Source organism: Kogia breviceps, chromosome 1 (genome assembly GCF_026419965.1).
Source record: "Kogia breviceps isolate mKogBre1 chromosome 1, mKogBre1 haplotype 1, whole genome shotgun sequence".
Classification (NCBI taxonomy): Eukaryota; Metazoa; Chordata; class Mammalia; order Artiodactyla; family Physeteridae; genus Kogia; species Kogia breviceps.
In genome coordinates this window covers 57,969,447-57,980,962 of record NC_081310.1, presented here as the reverse complement: position 1 = coordinate 57,980,962, position 11,516 = coordinate 57,969,447, and the positions used below count along the sequence as shown (strand labels likewise).

The 11,516-nt window shown below is 47.3% G+C and overlaps 1 protein-coding gene across 1 annotated transcript; it reads left to right on the top strand.

The window, feature by feature from the left end:
• Nucleotides 1-5,612: 5,612 nt before the first annotated feature.
• On the top strand, nucleotides 5,613-11,458 carry LOC131754804 (Golgi-associated RAB2 interactor protein 6-like). Its single transcript, XM_067024860.1, has 2 exons — nucleotides 5,613-6,747; nucleotides 11,328-11,458. The coding sequence occupies exons 1-2, from the start codon at nucleotides 5,613-5,615 to the stop codon at nucleotides 11,456-11,458; spliced, it is 1,266 nt and encodes a 421-aa protein (XP_066880961.1).
• The last annotated feature ends 58 nt before the right edge of the window (nucleotides 11,459-11,516 follow it).

The following is an 11,516-nucleotide window of genomic DNA, read 5'->3' as shown; positions in this document are numbered from 1 at the left end:
TAATTTATTTTTAATTCTGTTTGCTCTCTCTACCTATGAGATGACCCCAAAGAATGACTTTTTAAAAGTCACTTTGGCTTTGGAATGTCCTAAGTCTTTGCCACTCAAAGTCTGGTCCACAGACTAGCAGCACTGGCATCACGTGGGAGCTTGTTAGAGATGCACACTTTCATCATCCAGATATCCTGGGTCAGGGTCTGCGGTTCAGCAAGATCCTCTGATGCTTCCAATGCAAATTAAAGTTTGAGAAGCACCTTGTTGGATATTATCTTCATGGGCAGTGACTTTCCTTGCAGAATTTTGCTTTGCTCCCAAGGATGCTAACAGGGGCTCGTCTTCTCTGAGTGTATGCCTTGTTCTGGGGACAGCCAGCCCTGGGCAGAGTTGAGGGCGGGAGGAGCAGAGAGAGAACAACCCAAGGACTGCAAGGACAGATCACGTAGGGAGTGTGTGCATGTCATGACCTTGGCAACTGGCCTCTAGATCAAGAGGAGCAAATGAGGGGAAAGAAGCCCAGAAAGCAGGCTCTCCCGGGAGGGCAGCAGCGGGGTGAGAAGAAGCACCTGTCTTGATGCAGGTGGGAGGAAGGAAGAGAGAAGCCCTTCAGGCTCAGCACAGTGACCCACGGGGTCTCTATTTCAGCCCAGCCCACAGGGTAGGTGGGCTAGGGGCCGAAGAATGGTCAAAGGCAAGGAGCCAGCCTGAGAACTGGACCCAGACCGTATCCAGATGTCCTGGCCTGTCCGCCCCTGACTTGTGCTGAGCATATGAGAGAAACAGGTTGTGATTCATGGGCAAAGAGGTCAAAGCTGGCCTTGCCTCCAGCTGACAGACCAGAGGAAGCCAGTGGGAGGGGGAGGGGGGTGTAGATGGCACCGACTTAGAGCCAACTGCTGCACGGGAAAACTTGTGTAATTTTCTCTGGAAAAATCCTGAGCCCACTGGATGAGCACAGCAGGAGCCACACCACTTTATACCCTTAAGAGATCATTCTAGTATTTCTTTCCTCCTCGGTGTTTCCTAGACAGAAGTCAGACCCCTGACTGTAGGGACGTATACTGAGCCCTTTGAGTTACCTGTTGAAGAAAGTCTTTCTTGACCTTAACGGGTGGGGGAAGCCCTCCCAAATCCCTTCACAATCTCTTCCCTCTCCACCCTTTTATATCCTCAGCTTAGCTGAGAGGTTTCAATGATCATGTGACAAGCTCTCAGCTACTTTTGTGGTACATTTTGCATACAGGCTAGCACTGCCTTTGGAATGTGGCATCTACTGTAAATTGATAGCTGAGTCAAAACTTTAACATTATATCTTGTGGTATGGGAAACAGAAAAAAAAAAACCTGGGAAAACCCTAAGTGCTTATCAATATTGGTTCAGTACACTGTAGAATACATGCAGTGGTTAAAAAGAACAAGGCCCCTTTTGATGTATGAACATGAGATGGTAACCAAGCTGTATTATGGGCAAAAGCAAGCATCTTGTATTGTCTTAGTTATGTCTAAAAGGAGAGCGAAAGACGTTCACATCTTGTCTTTATATGCATAGAATATTTCTGAATGTACATACTAGAAACTGGATTGTCCACTACTTCTAAGTAAGGGGCCTTAAAGGTCAGAGTTCAGGGGAAGAGTTAGCTCTTACTGTGTAGGGGGTCTCTGAAGTTAGTTTGTGGTTTTTTTTTTTTTTTTACTGTAAGTATAGATTACATTTTCAATTCCCAAAAGATTATAGAGTCATTTAAAATGGTGATTATGAAAATTAATGAAGCAATATGGACAATTTTATGATGTAATGTTAAATGAAAAAAGCAAGATTCAAAGTCATTAGGTACGTTCTGATTTCAGTCATGCAAAGGTAAGCAAACGAATGAAGACATGACGGACATGAACAAAATTTAAGAGTAGTTTTGTTATGGTTGCTGAGATTTTCCAAACTTATAAAAATTAACTTTATTGAAGTATATACACAAAAACGCACCCATTTTAAGTATACATTTGGATGAATTTTGACAAATTCATACACCCATGTAATCAAGTTACAGAACATTTCCATCATTCCCCAAAGTTTCTTTTTGCCCCATCCCATTCTGTCCTGACCTGCAATCAGTAATGTCACTAGAAATTAGATTTGGCTTTTCCAGAGTTTCCGATAAATGGAATCATACAGTGTGTACCCTTTTTGTGTCTTGGCCTTTTTGCCTCAGCATAATGTTTGTATCCATCCTCCTCTTCTTCCTCAGTAAATCCTGGGCAATGTACCTAGCTAAAAGATTACACTTCCCTGCATTCCTTGCAACTAGATGTGGTCATATGATACAATGATGGCCAAAGAAACATAACTAGAAGGGTCATGTGGGACTTCTGGAAGGCTCTGTAAAAGTGAGAGGCAGACCACCTTTCTCTTTCCTTCCCCTTTCTCTTGCTGATGGCCTGGAATATGGACTTGATGAATGGGGCTCCAGCAGCCATCTTGGAATATGAAGTGACCCTAAGGATAACCAGGAAAAGACAATGAGCCTAGGACTCTGATGACACAGTGGAGCTGCCATACCAGCTTGACTCCCTTCCTTTCAGACTGCTTTTAAATGAGAATACATATATATCTTGTTTAAGTGCAAATCTTTGGCGTTCCAAATTATCTGTAGTTGAAACTAATGCTACTTACTCCATCAGCCTTCTAGCACTATCTGATGATTTTAAATTATGTATATGTTTGATTAAAAAATAAATTTTAATTTAAAACAAGCTTTTATATCAATTCTGGCAAAAACAGTTCAAGAAAAACATCACAGACCGACATCGTTCATAAATACAGATACAAAACTTCTTGACAAAATTCTGGCCAGTTGAATCCAGCAATATGTTCAAATAATGCACCACGACCACATGGGGTTTCCCAGGAGTGAATGGCCAACTCAGCATCTAAACAACAATCAGTGTACTTGACCACATTAACAGAATGAAGGATTAAAAATCAAGTAATCAGGGCGTCCCTGGTGGCGCAGTGGTTGAGAGTACGCCTGCTGATGCAGGGGACGCGGGTTCGTGTCCCGGTCCTGGAAGATCCCACATGCCGCGAAGTGGCTGGGCCCGTGGGCCATGGCCGCTGAGCCTGCGCGTCCGGAGCCTGTGCTCCGCAATAGGAGAGGCCACAGCGGTGAGAGGCCCGCGTACCGAAAAAAAATAAAAAATAAAAAAATAAATCAAGTATTCAGCTCAATAGATGCAGAAGAAGCATTTGAAAAACACCAATAATCCTTCACGATAAAAATGCCCAGAAAACTAAAACTAGAAGTGAATTTCTTAAACTTGACAAAAGGCAATTCTGAAATAAAACTACAGCTAACAACATACTTTATGGTGAAAGATTGAAGATTTCCCCCGAGAGAGGGAACAATGAAAAGATAACTGCTCTTAACCCATCTATTCAATTCTAGGCTGGAGCCTTTAGCTAATGCATAAAGCAAGAACATGAAATAAAAGTCACACAGTTTGGAAAGGAAAAAGTAAAACTTTCTTTACAGGCAGCATCATTGTCTACAGAGAAAATTCCAAGAAATCCTTAAAAAAAAACAAACAAAAAAACACCAAAACTAGAATTAGTAAGTGAATTTAGCAAGGTGAAAGGACACATGATCAACACACAAAAACCAATAAACCAGCACGAACAACTGGAAAATTACAATCTTACAAATCCCATTGACAATAATATCAGAAAGCATCAAATATTTAGGGATAAATTTACTGGAAGATGTGCAACACATCTACAGTGAATTTTTATAATACATTGTATAAGCCGAGAGATATTTAAAATGTTTAAATAACAGACTAGATAGTATCACCCGCATGGATTAGAAGGTTTAAGATTATCAAATGTCAATTCTCCCCAAATTGACCTATAAATTTAATGCAACCATATTTGAAGACAACTATGGTTTCTAGACAATGACAAGATAATTCTAAATTAATATGAAATTTTAAAAATAATACAGTAAATCTAAAATTGAATAAAATAAGATTAATGCTGTAAAAGAGACACATATGAGATTCTACAATAGCACAGAGGAAGGAAGAATAGGTTCGATTAGGTAATTCAGGGGAGGCTCCTCAAAGGAGGTACCATTTGAACGGGCAGTTGAAAGATGACTGAGGACTTCCCACGTGGGCATTGATTTACTTAGGCTTTGCTGAGCATAAAAAACTACAACCCATCTCACTCAGTCAGGTAAGGGGCTTGCACGTGCAACTGTCCAGGAGAGAAGTCTCATAGAAATCTCTGGTGAGGACTTCCCTGGTGGCACAGTGATTAAGAACCCACCCGCCAATGCAGGGGACATGGGGTTCGATCCCTGGTCAGGGAAGATCCCACACGCCGTGGAGCAACTCAGCCCGTGCACCACACCTACTGAGCCTGCGCTCTAGAGCCCAGGAGCCACAACTACTGAGCCCACGCGCCACAATGACTGAAGCCCACCTACCCGAGAACCCGCGTGCTGCAACTACTGAAGCATGCACACCTAGAGCCCGTGCTCTGCCACAACAGAAGCCACCACAATGAGAAGCCTGCACACCACAACGAAGGGTAGCCCCCGCTTGCCGCAACTAGAAAAAGCCTTCGTGCACCAACAAAGACCCAACGCGTGGAAAAAAAAAAACAAGAAGAGAAATCTTTGGTGAGACCTCACGGTTTCTGGGCTTGGAGGGCAGTTCTGCATCTGAGGTTCCTTTCCTGATCTTAGCAGCCAGAACCCCTAAATAGTTAATGTAGTCTTCTGTCTGTCTCTATCTTTTCTTGCCTCCTCCTACCAATTTTTAATGTTATTATTAAAAATCACCATCGATGTTTACTGAGATTTTATGAAAGGACAGACTAAGGATCGCCAACGCCAGCTCTACGTTATTCGATACAATTAAACCATGGGCTTAAATGGTTCAAATTTAGCCCATCATCATACATTCCTATAGATTTCATCCAGTAGCTAAATCTGGGGGAGGAAAAGAAAAAGGACCCACACAAAATTTTCCCAGTTGAAGACATTTTTATTCTAGTAGCCACCTCAGTCGCTGGCAGGATGGGCTGTCCTCCGCGGGGGCAATGGCGCGTTTGGGAGAGGATGGGGGCCCTGCACTGGGCGGGCGGGGCGGGGCAGCTGGGGGATGAGGCAAAGGGCTATGTGACAGTGATAGGTCACAAAGGGCATCAGAGGATAAATAGGCTGTGCCAGGGCCTTAGGCCGAGAAAGTGGTTACTTCTCTCACTAGGACTGACGTTCACAGCCGCTTGGGGAGATAAAAACCCAGAAGCGGAAGTGAGCTGAGGCCGAGGGGAGCCTACCATACCTCTCTACACACTTGAAGAGATTCAGCCTGGGGTCCAGCCGCCCTACAGAGTCCCCGCTGTGACCATCGGTGCCCCTACCCACACCCCTGCCTCTGGGAGACCCTGAGGCAAAGGTGGGGGCCTGTGGGCTGGGCTTGGAAGACCTGCCATAAGGCCGCCTGCGGGACGCAGGAGCACCGCAGCTCGCTCTGCTCTTCGGCCCATTAGGCCGAGGGAGGGAAGAGCCAGGGGCCCGCCTTAACCACGCTGCCTGGCAGTGATCGAAGACAGCCATGAGTGGGGACTCTCTGCTCCCGTATCACACGGCCCAGAGCAGCACCGGGCTGGGCCTGTTCAAAAGCACCATGGGGGAGCTGCAGCAGCAACTGCACAACGGCGAATACGACATATTCAAGTACGCGCCGATATTCGAGAGCGACTTTATCCAGATCACGAAGAGGGGACACGTGATTGACGTGCACAACTGTGTCTGCACGGTGACCGTGGGCATCACATCCACCAGCCCCGTCCTCCCACTCCCAGACATCATGCTGCTGGCCCGACGGGCCACCGGCTGTGAACAGCACGCTGAGCACAGCCAGCCCACCAAGGGGAAGAGCCACAAGGTTGCCAAGACCTTAGAGCTCACCAGGCTCCTTCCCTTGAAGTTTGTGAGGATCTCCACGCACGATCGTGACAAACGACAGCTGCGTGTGAAGTTTGCCACTGGCCGCTCCTTCTACCTGCAGCTGTGTGCCCCTCTGGACGCGCAGGAAGACCTCTTCGCCTACTGGGAAGAGCTGATTTACCTCCTGCGACCACCAGTGGACGGTCACAGCCGCACCTACGCCGTTCCAGCCGGGGACATGATCTGCAGGACTCTGTTCGAGGAGGAGGAGGAGGACGGGAGGAGCCCGGCAGTGGAGGATTTCCAAGGAGAGTGGGATGAGGACCAGGTGAGCATCAGGAGCCTCCACACGCCCTCTGAGGTGGCCGCGGTCGGGTCTGCAGCTTTTGCTGGCGGGGAGGGGATCCAACTGGACTCCCACAAGCCCGATACCATGTCCGATGTGGCCACTGCCAAAGCAAAACCTACAGTGCTTGACAAAGAGTCAGCATCGCGGGCAACGACAAAGGTGGAGACAGCAGGGGTGGCAGGCGGCACCGCAGCGGGTGCTTTGAGCGTGGCAGAGATCCAGTCTCCTGCCCCCGAAGAGCAGAGCACGGCCATAGTAGCCACAGCCAGCAACGGTCCAGGAGCAAGTAAAACCAACACAGCCACTGGGGGCACTGCGGGGAACAAGACCATCCAAAAAGCAGCGGGTCCGGGCTCAGGCAGCCGGATCGCCACTAGAGACGACCAAAAGGAGAAAGGCCATGGCAGCCCGGGGGACAACAAGCAGGGCACTGCTCACAAAGCCATCAGCCGTGCTCCCATCACCAACGAGTCCAGGACCTCGCACAAATCGGGCAGGAGCTTACCTACAGCAAGTTCAGGTTCCATCACCAAGAGACTCAGCAGGATCGGCTCTTTCTTCAGGAATGTCAGAGCCAAGCTTACGACAAAGACAGTGTGGCCTCATCACGCGAGGAATATGTGAGCATCCCGCCGAAGGCAGTGGAAGGGACCCGAATGGAGGCCATCACAGAGACAGCAGAGAGTGGCCAGGGCCTGGAAATCACTGGTGGTGTGACATCTGAGACCATGGAGCCAGCGACCGTTGAAGGACCTAGAGCTGGGAGCTGCAAAGGGAACCAGGGCTCAGGGAAATACCCCTGGAGAGCCCATTGCAGCTTCCTACGGAAATTGAAATAAAAATCTGAGAATGCATGCCGTGTTCTGTCTGACTTTCTAGGTCCCGAAGCCCAGACGGAGCCTCACAGTGGATTCTGGGAGGTCAGCTGCGCCACAGTCTGAGACCCAGTGTCCAGTCAAGCGCAGCCCCACCTCACACACATGCTCAGCACCAACAGCGGTGCTCCATCTGGCCTCCACTCCTTTCTGGCTTTGCCCCCCCCAGCCCCCAGCCATGGTGGAAAGTCAGACTATGGCCTGGGAAGCTCTCCTTCACTATGCCCGTATTGTTTTTTATAAACGCTTATTCCCTCTGAAGGCCTGTAAACAAAGCAAGAACAGGGACTCATGTCCCCTCGGGCTATTCAGTGGACAGAAATAAGGGCAGCAGTATTGGCTAGCAATCAGAACAGCAAGCACTCTCACCTAGACTTAGCTGTTCCCTTCCCAGGTATATACCCTGGAGAAACACACATGTTCTAAGGAACAACCGTGAGAATGTGTATAGCAAAAATAACTTAATAGCAAAACACAGGAAACAGCCCAAATTTCCATCAACAGAATTAATACAGCAGAATATGAAGTGAGTGCAATATTCAATAGTGAAAAATAAATGAGCTACACACATTAGCATAGATCAACTTCTCCTGATTTTTAAAAACATCAAAAGAATGGGATACAATTCCACTCACGGAACCATTCTGAAACAAGCTCAAACAATGTATTGCATAGGGTACATGTTTTAAAAACAACTGTAGCTAAACGTGAGGGAAGAGTAAACACAAAATTCGGGACAGTTTTCTCTAGGGTGGAAAGGCTAGGTCAAGGAGGTTGACACAAGGCTGTTAGTGCTGCTGGGAATTGCTCCATCTCTTAGGCAAGATGGTAGGTACACAAGTGGTGTATTTTTCACATTTTACTAACTCTGAAATCAGCAAGGTCACCGCGGCAGTTGTGATGGAGTTATTGCCAATGCCTTTCTCTTTTTTTCACTTTTCTTTATGCACAAAAGTGATGTCAGAAAGGCTTGGCATCTTTAAATTACATTTATTTAAGGTAAAGTACAAGATCGCTGGTTTGGTTATTAGGAAAAGAAGGAACGATATGCCTACTTTCCAGGTAAGAACACTGAGGCTCAGAGAAGGTAACCTGCTCCAGTCGCACATGGGATCTTTGCAGAACAGTCATCCACCAGCCCACTTCTTTACACAAAGCCCTGTCCGGGGCACGGGAAGGAGGCAAGCAAACAAGCCTGAGATAGGACCGGCACAAGAACCCGAGGCACCAGCATTCTTACCATCATGTTCCAAAACTACAGAGATGAGCATCAATTTTACTAGACTGAGCGGAGGGAGGGGTGGGGGCTGGGAGCCGGTTATCGGACTTCAGTGAGCTCACAGCTCTTAGCTGGCCTTCTCTCGAGAGCATCCAGACCACCCCTGAGCTGTGTCTGGCTCCCGGGCTTCTACCTCTAGCCTCTGGCATGACCCGCGCTGCAGCCATAAACAGGCTCCCACCTGGGATTCCAGCGTCCACTCCTGGAACACCCAGCGTCCAGTCCTCCTGCAGCCACTAATTAAACTTTGGAATGCCCTACTCAGAAGGGTTTCTCCATACCAAATCTGATGGTGGTTCCTCTTCTTGGTGATTAAGAAATTCAGAGGGAGAAGGCTCAGGACGATAGCGATGGCGGTGAGGGCCGAGGGTCCTAGAAGCTGGAGACAAAGGGCAGGATGTCACGAGACAATTCCAGAAGCCCAGCTGTAGTTACGGGGGTTGGGGGAGGCTCAGACTTGGGCCCTAAGGCAGGGAGGTGTCAGAGAGTCCAATGAGGGCAGCTACCAGGTTATAGAGACCAGGACTCATGGGCTCCTCAGATGGAAATACCTGTGGAAGATGGAGTCCATCTCCGTTAGGGATGGGAGAGAGGGGGAGTGATGCACCTCACAAAATGGAATGGGGGCAGGGTCACAGTCAAGACGGGTCATGCACGTAGATGGGCCGCGCCTGGCTAGAACGGTGAAGACAGACTCTGGAATCGGGATCTGGGTTCAAATGCTGACTTTACACACACTGGTGTGGCCTTGGGCAAGTTACTGACCCTCCCTAAGCTGCAGTTGCTCACATTAAATGGAAATGGAGCTATTCCCAGTCTGCCTGTAGTGAGTGCTGGTGTCATACAATCAATGATTATCCCCTGACAAGGGTTGCCAGATTTAGCAAATAAATATATTAAACTGCCTGCCCAGTGACATTTTCATTTCAGATAAACAGCAAATAAGTTTTTAGTATAAGTATATCCCATGTCATGTTTGGGATATACTTATAATAAAAATTCTTCTGCTTATCTGAAATTCATCTTTAACTGGACATCCTGTATTTTGTCTGGCAGCCCTACCCCCCAGCTCTGTGACTTGGGACAGTTATCTTCCCTCCCTCTTTCATTTCTCTATCTGGAAAATGTGGAGCTGGAGAGTAGGGTAAATGATTTTTAAGTGGCTGTAATGTGAGATTCCTCCTGAGGTCATTTGGGTCCATTCTCTAGACGAGCCCCACCCCCCTCTTCAGTCTGTGGGCCTCATTTTCAGCTCTCAGCCCCTAAGAATGTTTAGTTTCTAATCTTGACACCCTAGCAAGCCAGTGTTTCATTTATGCCGCAACTGCGCCCCCCAGTGGCCAAATGGAGAGGTGCCCAGAAGGCAAACACCTGCCTACAGCTGGGGCTGGGAGAATAGTCAAAGGAATGTGAACAGAAGGTTAAATACACTCTCTCTGGCAAAAATGCTACAAATGTTAACGGTAGCAACCCCAATTCCTACCGCTCCCCCTTTACCAGGGTCTCATGGTGACTTTCTGATGTTAGGACCACCTGCCAAGAGTCAGGGAAAGTGATGGGTGTGTTGTCTGCAGTTTCACTTGAGTCACGGGTCGGCCTGTTTAACTGCCCTGCATTTTCCCCAGTGTCCTTCCTCCCTTTCTCTCTAATAATAACAGCCAACAGTTATGCACTTGCTGAGCACCCTCTGTATGCTAGGTCCTAGACTGCAAGGTAGCAAGTCCAAAAGTGTCCAGGCCCCAAGCCCTTATTGTGGGGACACTGGAGCAGTAGCAGAGGTACAATAATGATGATAACACACAGCTGGTATTCTGGAGCATTCCACACTCACTCACAATCAATATGCCGTTGATACACTCACCCAGGGGCCTGTGAAACACAGCACATGGGCCAGATCTCTCCACCTGTTTACATGCCGACCTCAAGCCATACAAAGATTGTTTATCGTTCTTACATTTTAAAATGATTGAAGAAAATCAAACGAAGATGATTTCATGATATGTGTAAATTACATGAAATTCAAACTTCAGCGTCCATAAGCAATTTTATTGGAACACCACCAGGCCTGTTTGATTAGTATTGTCTGTGGCTGCTTGTGCACTAGAAGGGAAGAGTTAAATAGTTTTGAGAGAGACCCTATGGCCCCTAACGTCTAAAATATCTACAATCTGCTCCTTTACAGAAAAGTCTGTGAGCCTGGAACCAGCCCTCATGGAGCAGAGCTGAAGAAGATCTTCAAATGAACTGCCCCACCCCCATGCATAACCAACAAGACAATTAAACACCTATAGGGTATAGCTGTGTCCCAGATGCTATCTAAGTGCTTCACAGGTATTAGCTCATTTAATTCCTCAGCAACTCAAGGGCTGGGGCACTTCGGTTAATTACAGTCCTCACTTTGCCAATGAGGAAATGAGGCACGGAGAGGCTAAGTTACTTACTGGAAGGTTTTACAACTAGCAAGTGCTGAAAGCAGGTTTCGAACCCAGGCAGTCCCACTACAAAGTCTGTGATTTTAATTAAAAAGAAAAAAGAAAATCCTGCACCACAAAACAGATATAAGAAAGTTAGAAAAAGTTCTGATTTTTTTTTTTTTTTTTGGCCTGGTTGGCGACTTAATGCTTTTTGAAAACCAAGTAGTAAATTCTTTCCCCTAAATTTTCTTTCCCTTTTTTTTGTTGTTGGTAGTGGTGGTGGTGATGGTGCCCTACCATTACTGGTAACTTCAAAACATGCCTAATCTGCTCACTTGTTACCCCGATATCACACCCAAAAAGTGCCAATGTCATCACCATCATCATCATACAGATGAGGAAACTGAGGCCCTGAGAGGTGAGCATCCAGCCCAAGGTGAAGTGAAGGTCATCCTCGTCTAAGACTTTGCCCATTACATCAGCCCGCAGTGTGCAGATGGAGATAGGATTGAGGAGGAGGAGTGGGTGGAGGAGAGGAAGGAGGAGGAGGAGGAGGAGGGGGAGGAGGAGGAGGAGGAGGGGGAGGGGGGGTGAGGAAGATTCAACTCAAATCCCAGCTCTCTCTGCCCCAGAACACCTGCCAGAGGTAGAG